The sequence below is a fragment of the Perna viridis genome, chromosome 2, assembly GCF_037379345.1.
Source record: "Perna viridis isolate PV_CMFRI_1.1 ecotype Kerala chromosome 2, ASM3737934v1, whole genome shotgun sequence".
NCBI lineage: Eukaryota > Metazoa > Mollusca > Bivalvia > Mytilida > Mytilidae > Perna > Perna viridis.
The window spans coordinates 56101369-56122702 of NC_142446.1; the positions used below are offsets into that span (position 1 = coordinate 56101369).

A 21334-nucleotide genomic window follows, 5' to 3' on the forward strand; every position below is an offset into this window, starting at 1 on the left:
TTGAAACTAGTAGTACAGGGCAAAAAATTCGATCTAGGGGGAGTGGCAACTTTGAACACTCATAACTCGAAAAAACGTAAGACATATCTGAAATCTGATTAACAGACACAGGCATGGATAATAAATCCAATAAAGACCTAATTCAAAATCAGACCTGGACCCCATACGAAAACTGTAAGAGATATCTGCAATCTGATTGAAAAATGAAGCAGGGATTTTCATTAGGAATCCAATACAAAAAATTCAAAATCGGACCAAAAATAAACAAGTTGATTTGTGTGGACGTTTTTACCCCTTTCACTCCAAAACGGTTAAAGATAAGCCTACCCTGTTAAAAAATTTTGAAAAACGAATTTCAAAGGGAACAGATTCAATTCAGAATCATAAAAAAAATAGATTTACAGTTTTTTTTCTATCAATTCTAATGATGACACCAATTTTCCTCTTTTAGTCCCCTATTTCCAAAAGGAGTAAGCAAAAACTATTGGGTCCTCCACTATATCCCTAAGAACTATTTGTTAAAATTTAAAAAATGCTAACAATTCACAACATCAAGCTTGTGTTTAGATACGTTGAAGTTGAAGATGATACTGGTTCTTTCCTTTTATCTTAAGCATGTTTTTGCAATTCGACGATCATATTAGGAGTAAATGGTCGATATAAATTGTTCCAGTGCATGAGAACTTGCTTTCATTACAGATAACACAAATATATCGCCCCTAAAGCGTGACGGTGGTTACTAGACCTGCTTTCACCGTTGGTAACGTAGGTAATGAACATATAACATATGACGGATGGTCAATTATTAATAACATTTTTAAAAGGAAATTACTTTAATTAGATGTTGTGGCGTTTCTGTAGCACTGGTTGTATGGTCTATAGTTCCATATGTTATCCGCTGCATTCATGAATTGTTAAAAATAGAAAATCATCGATTTGATAATGTACTGAATACAGAAGATAGTTCTTAAATTGTTCATTTATAATGAAACCGTATACAGCTATTTAAGGAAAGTGCCCATTTGCGCCAATTTTGCGCAACTACTTATATGCGCCAGTGTTTAATACGTTTGGTACCATTTACAAATAAGAAATCATTTTTGCCATAAATTGAATATTCGGTTGACCCTATTTAAGAAGAAGCAACAAATTGATACATGATGAAAATGTACTTGTGCCAGTGAGAATGAAATCTTTTGACCAACACAGAGTTACAATTCCGCTCTTCTATTCGTCCATTTTGAACAACTCAAGACATACGATATATCATTTCTGTTGCTTCTTAAACATTATTTCCTTACGTCATCTTCCCTCTTAAGTACCGAGAAACAGTTGTGGAAGGACATGATTTGTTTGAGTGTGTTTTTGTTCACCTCAATCTCAGGGGCGGATACATGAATTGAAGAACGGGAGGGCGCGCTGACTGACCAAAGAGAGGGCACCAGTTCGCTTCAGGGAATTTCTACTTTCTATCTCCGAAAAATCGGAGGACGCGCGTCCAAGATCCGCCATTGCATCTGACATCCCAATTTATTTATTCAGTAATATTTAATTCATTTCCTTTCGACAGACCTGATCTATATATACACCTGTAAACTCTTTTCAGTTCAAGAGTAAAAATTCTGATTATGATAACACGAAGTTGCACCTTTTTTTTTCAAGCTAGGAGTATCAAGCCTGGTGTAAAAGTTTGTATCAGAAACCAACCGATTACATATGTCTTATCTATATAAAGCTACATATCAAATTAGAAAGCAACTCATTCATTGTGAGTGAAGATGATCGTGATGAAATTTGGATAGTTGTAAGGACAGAATGACAGAGACAAGGTGATTTCCTTTTACCATACATTCATTAAATGGGGAAATAATTATGGTATAATAATAACAAAACATTGATAATTCTGAACTTTCCTTTCATTCCAAATAACAATAAGATGGATAATAAAATCACATTGCAATGCAATAGAGCTAAATATATAAGAAGAATTATGCATTAGAAAATAAACAATAAATCAAAATGCTATTTATAATTGCATTATCCTACAAAATGACAAATGGTAATTGCTACATTATCTAAAGCATATTTTTGTTATACCTGCAGGGCTACAGGATTGGGGGGGGGGGAGGGGGGGGGCACAGTTAAAATTTCGCCGAGCAGAGCCAGGTGAAATGTTTTAAATATTCTTCTTGAGTGGGTGCAATGTATATATCTTTTGTTGTAAAATTAACGAGAAATTAAAGTTTCAACCTAAAACCGCCTAAATCTACCCGTCAACCCATGGTTTGCGAATTTCGGGGAGGGGGGGGGGGGCACCTGCAAAATGCCCCCGCCTGAATCCGCCCCTGACCCTGTACTTGTATATTAACAATGATAACCAATTACAACATACCCGTAAGCTTTTGGAATGTAAAGCAGCAAGACTTCAGTATAACAAAAGGTTGAAGGTCAATTGAAGGGCTCATGGGATAAGATCACTTCACTGAGATACTAAATAGTTCTACATACTCCATAACCACTGAAAAATGGCAGGGCAAAGCTTAATACAATGGCAGAGGTTGAACCCTGAACATTTTAGACAATGTCAATAAGAGTTTAAACTTTTTTACAAGTCTCAATTTGGGCTATGAAGACAAATATGACAAAGTTTAGGCTTCTAACCAGAATGAGTGACAATACATCTTAAAATTTACAATTAGACAAAATATATACAGTAATAAATCTCTAAAACTAAATTTTAGAGAGAGAGCTATTTCTGACGTTGGCCCCTTATTCTTCAAAGATTAGGGGAATAACCCTTAAACTTATTTTCACATTTCTTCTGGTGATATGAATCCCTGTTCTATTTCACATGGCTCTATACACTTTTATTCAAGTTTTTGCCCAAATATATGGACAATTTTTGTTATTGCCCCCTTTTGGATCCTAATTCCATAAATTGATTCAAGTCACAACCTCAAAAATAAATAATACAAGTTCTTTCTTTTGTGGTAGAGTACCTTGCAGTATTCTTGTTTCTTACCCCCTTTTGACTCCTAATACTTAATAAATGTTCAGGTCCTTAGCCTAAAGTCTATTATACTCTTCCTTTATCATAACTTAATATGGCATATTGTGGTACCATTTCATACAGACAAATGAATTTTTAATCAAGTTATTGTCTAGAAAATAGGAAAAAAAATGTTTTAGCCCAAAATTCTTCAATAGTTCAAGTCATAACCCAAAATCAACCCTAGCCTTCCTTTAACAGTAAAACCCATTGTGGTACAGTTTGGTTGAAATCTATAAATTTATAATCAAACTATTGTTCTGAAACAAAATATCTGTGGACATCAGACATCATCATCAATGACAAAAGCAGCATACTATATATACATGTACTTTACAGACTTAGCTATCATTTTTAAAGGTCAATAAAACTAAAAAAAAAAACAAAACAGTGGTAAAAATAAATTCAAACAAACAAAATGCACAACAGAACACAACAACCCTAGCAAACCAAAGGTAGCTTTTAACAAGCAAATACTGCTGACGTAAACAGTAAGTTTGATAAAATATACTCTCTACAAGGTTTATATAATTTATTAAAGACAAAGGTTTTACTTCAGTAATTGCTTTTACAAAAATTATCACATTTTTTGCCCTTAAAAATCTAAAAACAATGATCTATAATCAAATGATAAAAAAAATAAATATATACATGTATCTAAATACATCTAAAAAATAAATATATACATGTATCTATATACATCTAAAAATTTATATGGATAAAACTGAATGCTTCATTAAAAGTATGATAAAATGATTCCCAGTATATATACTGCCATCATTCTATTTGAGCAACCAAAATGTTCTAAAGATATATGTACTAGCGATATACAGTCACTGACAGTATGTAACACTTTGGCTCTGCCTATTTTCCTACCCTCGCATGAACTACATGTTAATTCTTGTGTCACTATAGGGGGTCACAAGTAGAGAAGAAATGTAAAAAAAAAACATGTCCTATAAAAATATAGATCTAACTAGATTAAATAATGATTAGGATTGCAGTATACAGACAACAACAGTATACTGACTAGAAATAAAAACAATATACAAATTCAGCATGAATTGAAAAAACAAAAGCTTGGTTAGCCTTGCATTTCACCCCAATTCTAAGCTTCTAAGCTGATATATATATATATTAATAGTGCCATACTGTTCAACAGATTAGTAATTCATTACTTCACCAATACACATACTATTATAAAATACTCCACTGACTGTAAAAGTTGAACCCAAAATAGCTGGGGCAAGTAAGTGAACAATATTCTAAAAACACTTTCAAAATCTCAATTGATTTTAAATGTACAGTTCAGTTAAGAAATAATCAAGATTTTTGCTGGTCTTAATATAGCTAAAAATTGGATACTAATTAAAATAATTAGAAATGAATCATTTTCCCTGTAAACTCAATCAAAATTAGTATGTCAGATATATTTTTTTTTCGATGATATTTTTAAGGGTGAACAATAGTATTGTACATCAGTAGTTGCTAAAGTTAATAAATTAACAAAATAGAATATTGTAACTCAAATATCTCAACATTCATAGTAAGGGTATGAATCCAAATACCACAACTGATGAATTCATATTTTGATATGTTCAATAATAAATGGATGTGATAAAAAGTTTTGATTTATGAATTACATACATCTCTCATCTAAAAAAATAAAAGTTAAACTTATATTCAATGAAAAATATATTTTTTTATGCAAATGTTTTTTTTTATTTTATGACTCACATTTAGACTGACTAAATTCATAGCACCACTGAAATGAACACTGGAAATTACTGGTACTGTAATTAAAGAAGAATGTGCACTGTTTTTAGCACAACTCCAATTTGCAAATTAAGGAGGTAGACATATGATAAGGGACATAACTCTTGAAATCAGAGATATGTTTGTATCATATTCAATTTCACCAAAGCCTATAAAGCTTTCGTTTAAAATAGAATGAAATAAGTCCAAGTTACTTTGATGCTTACATGAGATTAATGTAAAATGCTGAATACAAGCATAATATTGATCTGTAAGAGTTAAGTCCCTTACCCTAGGTCTACCTCCTTAAGTAATCTATACAAAATTTCTAAAATTACAGCAGATACAACACAGGTATTTTGGCAATTCAAATTAAAAATAATGTTAATTAGCTCACAAAAAGATATCCCTGCTTTCCTGAGAAATTTAACATCCTCGAAATGTTGGATTGTTTCCCAGTGCAAACTTCACAATTATTACCTTTTTCAAGCACGTCAAACTACTGATACCAAACCTTCGTATTAAATTTCATAAAAGGTTCAAGAGAACTTAGCCATGAACATGAACTTTGAAGATTGAATATCTCTTCTTCTTGGATGAACAATTATCCTTTATATAAATCTATCGAAACATGTAAGCATTCTAAGGGAGTTACAGGATGTTTGGACAGGCAAGATGATTCCTATTTAAAGATATAGGTTTACTTAAGTGAATTTGTTATGAATGACTTTTTTCTACCTTAAAAAACCCAAATATTCCAATTAATGTATATTAAATATGATGCAACATGTAAAAGATGGAAAATGTAAGTTTAAACACCATCAATAATTAAAAAAAAAAATATTAAAATTATTTTTTAATAATCATTTTGTAAAATAAAGTTTTCATATCAAAATTAACTAATTACTTATGATTGCACTAGAAATACAAGTCACATTAAAAATATAAATGTCATGGCACTAAAATAAGAAAAATAAAAAAACATCTCAGGACATCACAAATAATTCATTGACTAACCTATGTATCCCATGATGTGTTTAAGCATATTAAATATGTAACTATCTATGGTTGATTTCACAGAAAATAATAAGTGTAAAATTACCTTAAAATATTTTTATCTATAATGTCGTTACTTTTGACTGATTTGAAAATACAATTTTTTTTGTAAAAAGGAGATCTACTTATTATAACAGTAAAGCTATAATGCTGATAAGGTCATAAGTATATATAGTCTATCTAAGGCATATAAAATACATGGGTACAGCTATAAAAAATAGTAATACTTTTTCTTAGCTCTTACTAAAATTTAAATACTTTTTACAAACCTTTAACTGTAGAATTTAAACCAGATATTAAGAACTAAACATATACAAAAAATATAAATTTTAAAACATTGTCCTGTTGATGCATATATTAGATTTATGGTTCTATAAAATCTTGTGCCTGTGCAACACTTTTGATTGCTTAAATGGATATTTTATTACTGTAAACAGTGAAATTTTGGAGCAGTTTAATTATTGTACTTTACAAGACGAAAATCTGAGTGTCATTAACACTTTTTTCATTGAACAATATAAAACAATTGCAAATTTAAAACTGCATGAAAGCAGGTAGATTGCAGAAAAGGTGAAAAAAAGATGGTGCAAAAATTTATTGGTTTACAGTATACTGAGTAATACAGTAAGACCTATCTATATCCATCAGGACATTAAAGTTGGTAAGTTGTAGTCAGATGTTTGGGTCACTAAGGTTTGAAACAGTAAAACCAGTCAAAATCTTGAATGATTGAAATACCTGTCTAAACCAGAAATATTTAAATTCCATTTATATTCCAATTTAAAAGAATTGTGAACATTGATAAACTGAACCAATTTTACAGCTCAAAAAGGCTTTAGTTTAGACAGCTTTCACTGTACATTTACCAAAGGTAAGGGATTTAACTCCTGAAATCAGTGATATGTTTGTATCATATTCAATTTCACCAAAGCCTATCAAGCTTTCATTTGAAAGAGAATTAAATCTGACAGTCCAAGTTACTTTGATGTTGTATGAGATTTATTTAAAATGCTGAAAACAAACATTCAAATGATTTGTAAGAGTTGGGTCCCTTACCCTAGGTCTACCTGCTTAAAATGACTTTAAAAAGTGTCTGGTTTAGACAGGTTTTCATATTTTTCAAGGTTAAGTTTAGACAGATTACACTGTATTTACAATCTTCTATACTTGATCACATAAAAGTAGTTGTATAGTTAGATGTCACAAAATTCATGTTTAGAAAATGTAGCTCATAACAACAAGATCTTTTCTTTCCAGTTATCGGTGAAGTGTATTCACCAAATGGATTTAATCTATAATTGAATTGTCTAAAATTATGATCTTTTAACTTCCGTAATGTATTGAACATATACACAAAGTCTTCCTTCCCAGAATTAAACTTGACATCTTTGGTATTTTTCAGAAATTTGAAGAATTCATTGGTATGGACTTCAAATCCAATCTGTTTGATGTTCTTTAGAGTTTTTTCCCTAAGAAGATTTTCTAACACAATCCATTCCATGTACTCAATGTCAAACTTTAAATATTCTATCACAGTCTGAAAGAATAAAAGTACAGAATATACTTAAATACAGTTTGTTCTTAGATACCCTATATCATTTAACTGAAAAAGTAAATAAATTTGATAAAAGAGAGACAATCCTAGTATTATTCACTGAATTTGAGGTAATACTGTTAGATATGTACATAACACTCTAATAAATGGTACTTCTCTATTGCAGGGATGATTTTATGAAGTCATCAAACAAAACGAAAATTGGTAAAATCGGAAATAAATAAACAGTTAAAAAAGAATCGTAATAGTAAAATGCAGATTTCAATTATGGGAATTCCGCTAAAAAGCGGAAAAAAATCATCCCTACTATTGGGACAATACCATCAATCTTTATAACTTCATTAGTAAAACAAGTAGTCCTTTAACACCCCACTTCCAAAAATAGCATGTCAATTTTCAGAATTATATTGTGTGATAATGGTATTTATCTAAAATAATAAAATCATAACTTTAAATGCAGACAATCATCTCCAGTGGTGAATCAAGGAGGGGCTGGGAGGTCTTGACCACCCTTAGAAAATTGTAATTTTTAAAAGTTGGGGAGGGGGGGTATGCCACTAAACTCCCCTAGCAAATTCAGATCACTTCGTGATCCTCACTGCTGATTCGGTCAAGAAATGTTTGTTGGGCACCCCCTTACTTAAAACTCTGGATCTATATTAAGGTAAAGTAATTGGTTACCTTTACTATCAATTTATACATACATTTTCATGGCCATGTTCTCTGAGTATTGTAGACAGTGTCTTTATTCTCCAACCCTTTGTATTTCTTCCATTTCTCCCACCTATTCCAACAGGTGCATAATACAGTTTTGCTGGTAATTTGTCTTTTGGAAAAGGAATACTAAAAAAGGTGATGAATAAATACATTGTAATAAATTATGGAACATTTTTCAGTATGTATCTGGCCTGACTTTCATATAAAATCACAAGTTGAGTATTTCTTTAAATTCTAAGTTTTACTTAAAAATTTTCAATTTCAAGTGATCTGAATGGTAGTCCGAATTTCCTCTGACCCTGCAACCCTCCTCTTTTTTATTTGGATATTGATAACCCAACATTTCAATATTCAAATAAAAAAGAGGAGGGCTGCAGAGTCAGAGGAAATTTGGACTATATGAATGGTTGCAATTTGAGTTGAAGAAGAACATCAGAAAAATCTCAATTTGAGATTTTTTTATGAAACTAGGGCCTACTTAGTTGAAACCCTATTTAAACTTTCTCAATAAAGCAAAACTTTAACTTAATCTATTACACATAAATTTACATTTACATCAGATGATCACAAAAAGCATGATGTTAATATGACTTTAGTATGGAAGCAGGTATGGATCTTATATAATAGACCTTTAGGTAAAACAAAAGTCCCGTAACTAAAAAGCATATCACTGGAATTTTATGAAAAAAAAATACAAAAAAAAAAAACAAATACTTTCAAATTCATTAAAATTGAAATGAAATTTACACCAATAGGTAGACAGAAAATGTTGTGGTGTATAAAACCTGTGTCATTCTAATTAATGGAAGCAGTGAAAACCAGTATTGGTTACATTTAAGTATTTGTAAGAATCAGTCAAAATGGGAAAAATCAGAAACATTCATGTCAAAACTCCACCAATCTGACAATAAAATTTCACTCAAGGATGCTTTCTCCATTTGAAAAGACTATTATTTGATCTCTACATCACTGGATTTGCTCAGTATTCTTTCAAAAGAATCTACGAAAAATGAGGTTTTTGATACAGTTATCTGTACTTGAAATGTTCATTTTTAGTGCATTTCAAAGAAATTGTAACTCAATTGTCCAACACAATATGGAAAATATTATCCTATTTCTTTGATTCTGATGGTGCAAATAGTCAAATTAAACTTTCAAAATGTTTTTTTTTCATATCATGTTTCACCCATTGCCTGATTCTTACCAGGACTGACACTTAATGTAAAGTTTACCTTGGATCAAATGCATACACTGTGCAGTTGTAAAATTTGGATGCCATTCTATCAAATCTCCAGTCATTTCCAATCCTTAAACATAATTTAAACTAATGATACATAGATAACACCAATTTGATTAAACCATTTGTGTGCAATATTTATCAATATGATTAACTGTTATTAACTAGAACTCCAGCTAAGGATCATGCAAAATGTGATTCATGCGTAAAACGCCTACATATTTTTGATATTTTGTTTTAAATGTCATAGTAAACAGAAATAAACATGTGGTTTTTTCATATAACCCATGCTCTTAGGAGATAAAAATTACATAGAATGCACTGTAGATTTCAAAATTAAGGGAGGTAACTCTGTAAATGGCACTCAAATGCAATAGAATCTACTGTATTTTTGATATCAATTATCTCCTAAGACCAGGCAGATTTGAATGAATAATTACACATTTCATAGTATAGACCCATAAAACAACTTAATTACAAAAATAAAAATATGTAGCCTTTTTTGGGGTGTATCACATTTTTCAGATTTCGCATGATTCTTACAAAGACAGCTACTTAAATAGACAAACATCTGATGTATTCTGATAAATTATAATGATAAATTGCTGGTACACCATTTATTAACAAGTTTCTATCCTGACATACAATGTATACATGTTTCTATAGAAAAAAATATCCAAAGTTATAATAATAATAATAACACTTTTATCGAAGATTTTGTCACTGAACATCTTCAATATGTATTTGAACACTGCAAAATCCTATGCTTTTTGTGTGACACCCCAAAACATGAAGTGACAAGAATGGCTATGTTAAACATGCTAAAATGTAGGGAAAAAATTTTGGAGAGAACTATTTAAAAAATGTTCATGGTAATCCATTGGGCTATCTAAATTTTGCCTTATTTTTTCATAAGATCTATGAACAGAACCATCAATACCATCTTAAGACTACCTGTTTTACCTCTGAAGTAGCCCTGTTGACCACCAAACAAATGAAGTTAGTGTCAAAGCAAGTTAAATGTGGTATTTATTAAAACAAGCAATGCAAACATCTTTATTTCATATAGTTAATATGCATACCCAAAGGAGTAGACAATGCAAGGATCATGGAATCCGAAAGGTGGTGAAAAACACACATTCCATCCCCCGTCATGCTGGAAACCTATCCTGTCATCATGTTTACATATCACATCTTTAGTTTCTAAATATCTGAAAAACAAATTACATCAAAATGTTGGAATGTTATTTTTGTAATTTTTTTTATTTCTATTTTTGAACAATGCTAAAAAGTTTGAGATAATTCATAAAATAATATTCAAAAGAAAGCAAGCCATTATACATGTACATACCCACTGTACAGAGTACATGTACATACCCACCGTACAGGGTACAAGTACATACCTAATGTACAGAGTACACATACTTACTGTACAGAGTGCATGTACATACCTACTGAACAGGGTACATGTACATACCCACTGTACAGAGTACATGTACATACCTACCGTGCAGAGTACATGTACATACCCACCGCACAAAGTACATGTACATACCTACTATATAGAGTACATGTACATACCCATCATACAAAGTACATGTACATACCCACTGTACAAAGTACATGTACTTACCCACCATATAGAGTACATTTACATTGTACATACCTACCGTACAGAGTACTCTCAAATCAGTCTAAAGTTACTTTCCATTGAATGGAAGGCAAAATCATGATCACATCAGATAGAAGGTCTTTATATATCATGTATATTGGTTATTTTTATAAAGAATGCACTACAAAGGCATATATTTAAATCATTGTCTTAGCATGAACACACTGGTGTGTACATTTGTGTAATGTATAATCAGTTTCTTTATTTCTGTTTTAACAAGGGACTGAGACCTTTTGGAACTGATTATTTGAGGTGTTAAATTGTGTAATATTTTTCCACAATGGCAAGATATAAAAGGGGAGGATTCTTGTCAAGCCAAAGTACTTTAACCCCACAAAATATTTTGCACCTGTCCCAAGTTAAGAATTTCTGGCCTTCCAATGTCTTGTTTCATTTTCACTTTCAGTTAACTTTTTTGTGGCTGGAGAAAACTGAGGCAACTGTGGATTAATCATTAATCGACAGTTGCCTCAGTATTTATTTAATGCCTCACTGACATATTCAACATATCCATTCTCATTAATTTGCAATTAATCAACCTACTTTTTATTACTTCAGCTGATTCCTACAAGAGAATGAACATTTACTGACATTACACACCAATCTAACACCATTAACGTAAACATAAAAAGTTTTGTTCAAAGAAGTTATAGAAATACAATGTACACCAGGATTCCCTTTTACCAGAATGATTATAGGATTAAAAATCATTTTTCTTGTTTCCTTGATTACTCTTTCCAGAATTTATCAATGTGTAAAATCTCATTCAGTGAAATTAGCATTGCATAAATTAAGGTGACATTCAACCCTAAAAGTGACATGGTTCTCAAGTTCAATATTCAAAGAAGTTACAGGCTAATGATGACTGTATTCTTTCAAAAATTGTTGTTTTGGATATCCAATGCCAAAAAATGAATGGAATAAAGCAGAAAATATTGCTTAGGCCTCTAAACTCTTTTGTCAAAGTGATGGTAGCCATGTTGTTTAAGATATGTACATCAAATTTACACTGTTGTAAAAATTATCATAACTGAGGAGGTAAAAAACCAATCATAATGCACCAAAAAAGGCATATGCTTATTAGATTGGTATCATTACCTATTTAGGTTTATTTTGTAAGATATGTCATCAAACTGTAAATCTCTAATACAATACAAGAGGGTGTAGATAATAGTGCAAAGTTTTCATGTGATTTATTACATTATCGTGATAATATTCTTGCATTAGTGAATATTATTCTTACATAAACTTACTTAAAGAATTTTTCCTCTACCACCCCATCTGTCATATCTTTTGAAATAATAGCTGGAGGATTTCTTATAAGCATCAATTCAGGTTTAAATGCAGGCTTTGGTGTTGTAGTGGTTTTCTGAAGAATAAATAACAAAAATAAAAGACAAAAAGAATGCAATCTGGAACAAAAAATAGTACTTCAGAAATTGTTTATCAGTATCAGATATTTTAACTTTGTACATGCCAATATTCCAACCAAGGAATTACAAGGAATTGGACTGGAGGTCAAGGATTGAGGTAATTTTGGAGAAAAACACAGCATTTATAATTAAAACATCCAAATGCCACAGATCTAAGACCCAGGAAGTACATGAAGTTGGTCTGGATGTCAAAGGTAGCAGTCACTTTGAAAATTAGCACATACATTTTGACTTATACACCAGCTACGGCTTAAATATTCATAAGCATAAGATTTTAGGCCTAGGTGGTCTTTGGGTCAAAAGTGAAGGCTCCCTAGAAAGTTAACATTTATAAAAACTATAAAAATTTACAATTTACAGAGTATTATATAAAACTTTTAAGTAATTAACAGTACAGGCAAATATCCCAATATAAATGTAAAAATTATCTCTCTGCAGAAGGACAGTTTCACAACACAGGTATAATGTGCTCTTTATTATAATGTAATGAAATTTCGGCTCCAAATTATCCAAAGCAGAAGTTTGTAGTGGATGTTCTTAGTGAAATAAATATTGTGCACCAAATAGTCTGGACAAACACTGTCCCAGAGAACATAACAAGTCAGATCTGTCTCATTTAATGGTACAAGGAAACATCTGTAATACATGTACATGTACTTTCATTTTCGGAGTGACATCACACTTGACTTTGGTAGGTCAATTGAAGAAATTTAAATTGACGGGAAGCCATTCGGAACTACCAAGTACATCTGTCAAGATGGAAATATCCTTATTTTTCAATCATAGGTATCTTCAAATACAGAAATTAATATCTAAAATCCTCTGGATTATCTGTTCAAAAGAAGATAGCTGCTACATACATGTATATTTTGAAATAGCTTTTGTGGTTCTGCATATAAAACCTTAGGCATCTATGTTACATCACCTTGCTACATGTACAGAGGTTTCATTAATTTTTCAGGCAGGAGGTACTTTACAGAAAGTAGGAGGTACCAAATAAATTTGGCAAGGGAGTCCAGGGCAATGCCTTGGTGGGGGGTCAGGGGGGCAAAGCCCCCTGGAAGCTCCTGGATGTTAGCCTTTTTGAAATTTAAATTTTGACTTGAAAATATGGGATTAAGTCTGCAATATTTGCTTCAGTTTTGTTTAAAATATATGAATTTGAAATCAAGATATATAATGAATCATAACTGATTTAGTCTAAAAACCCTGAAATTCAGGAGCTCCCCATGATTCCCACCAGATCCATTTCTACATTAATGCTGATGAACTTTGTTGACTGTTTAATACTACGCCATTTCATATGAAATTTTGATAAATGTCATATATTGTTCTTAGGCTCTTATTTACTTGTTACAAAATTTAAACACTAACACATGCAAATAAAAGCATAGGAACAAAACTTAAACATTTATTAAATGAAATTCCATAACATGTGGTGGTTCCTAGTGCTGATTATTTTCATAATAGAATTAAACTTTGTTGTTGTTTATTGCCTAATTATTACTGTGACATGTAGAGCAATTGCATGTGTCTTATTGTGAAATGTTGGTATAAAAATCATAGTCTGATAAGAAATTCTTTGCTTCTGGAAAAGAACAAGGCTGGCTGTTTTAGTCTGGTTGACTTTTAGAAGCCTAAGAAGGACAGTATTTTTTTAAACATTACAATGCATTTATTTTCTTATATTATTTAAAATTATAGCAGTGTTAAATCTCGGCATCCAATATTTTTTATATTCTTGTGAGCAATGGCCAGACATGTTCTTTTCAAACTTAGGGTTGCCAGAATATTTTTACCAAAACTCCCCCTCCCTGCCGAATCGAATGGTCATCCCTTAAATCATATTCTGTAAAAGTCTGTTTCACGTGTTGACTCGTCAACACTAAAAATTCCTGCACTCGTCTGTACAAATCACAACAAAAATAGGGAAAAATGACGGGTATGGAACAATTCCAAATACGAACAGCATTTTTTTACATGTTTTCATAGAATCTTCACCTGTGTTTAGCTTTCGTTCAGCACAAAATAATCGGTGATTGCTTTGACATTGTTAAGTCACCACATGTTTTCTATAAATGGATACTATAATAAATCGTCATAGGTTAAAGCCCTTTATCGATTAGATTCCAACGAGGACCTCGACAAAGACACCAATATAAACAATAATAAACACTGAAGATCGTGATTTTGGATATTAGATATCTACATGTATTCACTAGATTTTTCCTTGTGATTTTTTTTGCTTTTATTTTATTCTGCAAGTGCCAGATGCTACCTTAGCTGGGTAAAAGTACCGGGTACTAGCTCTCAATGAAAGCACTGTATGTACATCTCTTGGATCTAAAAAAGAATACTATTTTAACCCCATTTCAGTGGTTAAAATGTTAAGCCACCAATAAAATCCTAAATAATGGATGGACTGTTTTTTTTCTCTACATGTAGTCTTGAAATTCATCTAATAGATATTGAAGTAAATAAATTATCATGATTATAAATGCTGACCTGCTTAACAAATGAATAAATGACAAGAATCATCGCAATGATCAGTCACCATTATTGTTTTACAGGTACAATGTAGTTTAACCTGGTTCATGTGCAAAGGTGAAATTTTTTTTTCTTGGTCACGTGTGAATTTTTTTAAAATTATCATTTGACTTTAGTTAGAATGTCTCATACATGACAGATAATATATCATTGTATGTTGAAAATCAATATATGAATATTGATATAATTTAATTTTAATTGCACATACATGTAAGAGACTCCAAAGTCTGAAGTTTCACAATAGTGATTTTTTATAAATAAAAAAAAAAAAAAAACATGTTTGGAATGTAGAGCTGATTTTTTTCCACAGTTGTAAGACCCACATGTGCAGGCACCTATTCTTCATTACAAAAACTTGGAATTTGTGATTACATAAGAATGAGGTATACACCAGAAAGAGGAGAGAGGAGTATACAAGACCTTTCTGTTGTGTTCCATTTCCTCTATAAAGTTCAATCCAAGCTCAGGAATGTTCAGTTTTCCTTCCCTTAAAATGTCCCTGTGCTTCTTTTCTTCAGGACTCATTTCATTTTCATCAATTGGATCCACATCAAACATTTGGCCTTGTTCAGACTGAGGTATCAACTGTTTTCTACCGGCATTTGCATGGAAAAGCAAGAGAAGTCCAATTATTGATAATATCAAAACTAAAAATGAAATCTGCCTAAAACGTGGCATTTTGCAATTTTCTGTTACCATTGCATTGCAACTTAAAGTTTGAGTTAAAAATGTATTCTATTCTTGGCATAAAAACATCATAAAAACAGCATGAGGTAAGGCTTGTCTGTTTGTTTACAACCGGAAATCATTACCTCGACCTTGATTAAATTTCAGGACAATTCATCCTGTTATCATTTCGTCCCTTCAAAACCACACCCTTTTCACTCTTGTCTGGCTTCATAAAAACAAGATCTTCATTATTGTCGGCCAAAGTATTTTTAATGAAATTAGAAATGCTTGATAAGTGTATCAAAAATATGTTTTTTCTGACATTTTTAAAAAATATTTCAAATCAAGTTATCGTCCGGAAACCTCAATTTTACGGAAAAAGTTAAGTTTTTTGGCTGAGCTGTGACAAAATCAATAAGGATCTCACTTACCTGTTATGTAGCAATATCCCAAACTTTCTTTTGAATCGGATATACACTTTTCCAGTTATCGCCCGGAAATAAATGTTCAAATTCAACTTCGTTGCAATACGGCTAAAAATAACCCAGGCTGCTGTTGAAAAATAAATATTTTTCGATTTCAAATCACTTAACAAACTTTTCCCCAGCTGCCCACTTTGCCTCTACTGACTCCTATAACATAAGAAGCTGGAATTCCGTTCCTTCACGACACCAAGTCCAGACAACTTCTTGCATTGATGGTGTACGACACAAAGTAAAATAGTAGCGTTCCATAAAATCTCTAGCACTGCTGGAGTACCTTTCCCGAGATGAAATAGGTCTGTGCCTCACTCCCATTGTCAGTATGGAACACGCTGCCACTTCAGTTTTTCGGTTTAGCATTTTTTTTACTTAGCCATGGACAAAAAATATGCATATTTTCCTCCATTACTTAATATAGATTTTCAAACAAACATTTTAAGCGTGGCTGCTGTTGAAATAAATGCTTTTACGCGAAAAAAATGTTATCATAAAAACATAAAAAGGTCCAAGTCCCCTTTAACTCTCTCCCTCGAGAAGAAATTTGTTGTGGTCTTATATCCATTTTCAGAACGAAACATTTTATCTAAACAACCAATTCGGCTTGGTCTTGTTTGGCCTGTTAGATATAGTAGCTTAATACTGACCCAAGCGCTAAAAAGCACTACGGCAAACAACTGCATCAGTTGGATTATACTCGTCTAGTCTGACTTGTTACAGTGACTATGGGTACAGACAACGGTCGACAAGAACTGTATAAATACAGACGAAACACCTTAGAAAACATGTCACAATTACATTTCAGTCTTAAGTGAGTAAGATATTTCAGCGTAATTACATTCATAAAAATATTTTCTAATCATATATCTAAGAAGTAATGTTAAAAATGAAAAATATGGATCTATACAGAAAACTTTACAACAATATACTGAAATGGTCTAAAACCATGTGGCTTTGGCATTGGCATATAGTACTAATTAAAAAAAAGAACAAGTACTATCTATACAAAAAGATAGCCGACGCGGTGAAATTTTGTTCTTTCTACTTACAATTTTCTACATATCATACAGGAAATAACATGGCACGCAATTTCGATAGTTTTTTTTCGAACGCCACTAAGTTATCAGTATTTGGCCAACGGCGAAACAGAATTGCGATCAGGTGACTTGCGTTTCCATGGAAGAGAGTCTTTAAGGTCAAAGGATAAAAAGCGAAAATACACCGACGACGTCGAAAAAAAATAAAAACATCCACAGCCTTCCTTTCGGGTAGGGCACTCTGTAGTACAATTTTAGAGATCAGTTGATTGATTATTGTTTAACGTCTTACAGCAGAAGCACGGTTGACCAATCCAACACACTGAACCGAATTTTTATTGTGAAAAGCAAGCAACAGTTCTATTGTAGGACAAGGGGCATACACCACAATCTACAGATCGTACAGACTTTGAATGAAATGCTTCTCAAGGCGCAGCTTAAAACGACTGCAGAGGTAGAACCCTGAACAGTTTGATGAAGTTATACATTCAAACTTGATTGGACTTTGAATTTGATTATGGTTAGATATTTGACACAGTATAAAAAAGAGTAATCAAGGGAACCACGGTTATAGCGGTAATCAAAAGAATGTCATCCAGGGACAAAGACCAGACATGGAAAACAGACATACACAACAAAGAGCATTAAGTAACTAAAATCATACATACAAAGTAACAAAAGTAAATGAGCAACTCGGACTCCACTAAAAACTGGGAGCATGGACCAGGTGCACCGGTAGGGTAAGCGTCCTCTGCTTTTCTAGAAACACCCACCGAGTTGCTCATAAAAAGTCAAGTCCGGGGTAGACAAACGAGGAAAGGAAAACTATGACCCATTGAATAAATCAGTTTTCATGGTGCTCATTCCTTAATGATTGAAGACGAAACCTCCAATATCAATCAAAACCTTCCTTTTGGGTACGGCACTTTTAAACCTTCATTAGACTATGAAAAAAATTAACAAGGATTTGAAAACATTTTGCCACATGGATCATAACGATGTACATAATAATATGAGAAAAAGGACAAAAAAAAAGAAATAGACAAAATAGACAAAACAATTTCAGGCATGTAGTAGGGAAACCATCTTACAAACATTCCAAAATGAGACCAGCGGACATTCTGAAGGCCTACAAGTCACAAGTAATATGATATCAATGCAACATTCAGTGATACCCGCCACATAATGGTGAAAAAGAGGGCAAATTGTTCAAAATGGAAGCGATGTTTTGAATTTTGTTGAAAATTACACTTGACCTGTATTTTATGCTACTGAACAACTGTACAAAGTTGAAAAAATCATTGATCCCTTCCAAAGTCATCATCTGGAACCACCGGGGGATCAACAGACGTTCATACCATCACACAATACCTCGCCACTTCGTGTGGCGGTGTATAAAAATTCAATCCCTTTCTGTTATAGTCAAGTGATTGAAACCATAAGGTCTATAGCATCCAGGCCACAGCACAATACCATAATACATCTACAATCAAAGTGCTGCTAGCACTGGATGTTTCTAACTTGTGAAAATAGTACTCATCAATCTCAAAGGCAATTATAACATGATGTTAAATATAACTGTAATCATAAATTTGCATTTCCAATACAGAACTGTACTTTTCTTAAATATTTATACTGAATATTAATCTTTTATACTGATTTCATAGATTTGCAAACCTTTTAACCTTTGAAACAGTTTTTGTGGGATATTCACACCCCCACTGACACGGTCTCATGTGGGAGATTTTTTTACGAAAGAACATCTTTTTATATAAATATTTTAATTATTTCATATTTTTACAGAAAATATAGTAATTTTAACAAAAGAAATCTACCACAAATCTTGCATTTTTATGTGGGAAAGTTTGAATTTTTCATTAATGTTGTGGAGTCCCTGCCTAATGTGAGAGGATGAACAGGTATAGATATGATATGTAGTTCAATAGTTTTAAAAACCGTACACCCAACTTCACACACATTTACTCATTTTGTTTCATTTCAACATTTTCACAATTATTCAAACCTGTCCAAATATCAATTTGCAATTACATAAAAAAAATCTGCTTAAGGAGATAATTTCCGAGATGTACAGGACATAAAAATTGATGTTTTTTTTTTTTTTTTTTTTTATCAATTTGAAGTTTCCCTCAAACTTTGTTGGTTATCAATAATCATCAATGAAAGGATGAAGATTTTGACTGACAAGTGTGTTAAATAGAACCTGGGACTTATAAAACAAATAGTTATATTTAATCCCAGACAGAACATGCTTAACACATTTAATGCTTCTTGACACCTTTGCAAAAATTTAATTTCCCTACAGCATATTTATTATTTGAACATCTTTGAAGGCAAAAAGAAGTCTCTCAAAACTTCCTTCCATTGTCCAGATCTTCACTTTAATTGTAGCAATTATGGAATAATATTAAGCTGAATAATTGCCCCTAACATGTTTACCGATTAATTGATAGAAAAGGAATTATAAGTGGACTACATGCTATGTATTTTTCAGAAACAGTAAGGAAGTTACTGACATGAACCAGTGACATAAGGTATTTTGATTCTGAAGAATAAAAAAAAACCCAAACTAAAATATGGCTTAAAGTGTTTTTGAGTTTCAGTTCATAGACAAGAAAATCATCTTTTTTTTAAGAATAAACTGCCATAACTCCAAATCTACAACTAGAAATACTGTGAGCAAAACTCACTACTGCTTGGCTCCAAAAAAATGACCATATACAGAGAAATCTCAATTGTAGGCAATATACTGAACAAATCAAGGTTTTCCCCAATTGGGGATTAAAAGTGTAAATGAAATTCTGACATTTATACCCTACTTGGGTCATTGTCTCTTTGACATATCATCAAAGTCCATTCTTGTTGTAATGTGAAAGTTTGTGGAGTACCAATTTTCAAGGTTTTCTTGGATAGACCAAGCCACAAAATTAGGTTCCCGGCGAAAAAAAAGGAGATTCCCATTGATGTGTATACTGAAAACCTAGATACCATGATTTCATGAATCCATGAAAATTGGTATCCACAAATTAAAGTACTTTCACAGTATTCAAAAGTGCTATGTACATGTAACCTTTGAAGTGTTTACGGTTGAGTGAATGTCCTCAGTGGCTTCATGGTTTCTTATTAATAAAAATAAATTACATGTTATACAAAGTGTAATCCATATAGAAATCACTAAATCACCAAACATCTAATCATTCCTTCCAATGGGTGCAGAGAAATTTCCAAATACCACACATGTAAAAATTCGAAGTTGCCCGAAACACAGGAAGTAGCTGCAAAGGTACATGTCATCACATATTAGCCATATACCAAATAAACTAAGCAATCCCTCCAGCAGAAGACAAGAAGACCAATGGACACCCCCACTTTCCAAGTGTGGGTATAAGAATTTTATAAAACCAAAAAGAAATTTGCAAAAATAGAAGAAACAATTTACCTAAGTTCCATAAAATTTGGTGTTAGTGATTTGGAATTCCTGTAATGTGCAAAGTGTAAACCAGATAGACAGACAATTAACAGTATGCATGTTCTATAATATTACTGGCATACAAAACAACAGACATCCATTCAAGTCCCTGCTCTGAACCTCAATGTGGACCAGTGTTATAATAGGCTCAAAATCTATAAATATGCAAATAGAAGTCCAAAGACAGTGATATTGGTAATTTTTCATAACTATCCCATCCTCTTTTAATTAGAAAAATATTCAAATTAAGATAATGGTGCAACACCTTCAATCTAAATCTAAAATCATTAATCCTATAGAGGACGATGAGAATAACACAAGTCATTAACAATCAATCAGTTTACCATTGAACATAAACACCATATTCAGTACTTCAACTACCAATTGGGAAATGATTTCCTATTTAGAATAATATTTCCACTATTTTTAGACAAGTTGGAAAGCTTCCAATAGATGAAACAGGCTTGTTTGAGAGGTAATTTAAGGTAAATAATGTCATAGTAAGAAATCAGATTACCCAAATGAAGTTTTTCTATATTTTAATCCACGTGTCATTTTGCAGCAGGGGACAAAAGATGGCCAATCAGAATACACAATTGAATCAGCTGACAAACTTCTTAAAGCAATACAATCAAGAGTGG

The 21334-nt window shown here is 32.0% G+C and overlaps 1 protein-coding gene across 1 annotated transcript; it reads right to left on the reverse strand.

The window, feature by feature from the left end:
* Positions 1-1898: 1898 nt before the first annotated feature.
* On the reverse strand, positions 1899-21275 carry LOC148626142 (putative methyltransferase-like protein 24). Its single transcript, XM_088569861.1, has 6 exons — positions 15442-21275; positions 12295-12410; positions 10452-10580; positions 9365-9439; positions 8120-8258; positions 1899-7397 (listed from the first exon to the last, which is right to left on the reverse strand). The coding sequence occupies exons 1-6, from the start codon at positions 15718-15720 to the stop codon at positions 7032-7034; spliced, it is 1104 nt and encodes a 367-aa protein (XP_088425987.1). The 5' UTR covers positions 15721-21275; the 3' UTR covers positions 1899-7031.
* Positions 21276-21334: the final 59 nt, after the last annotated feature.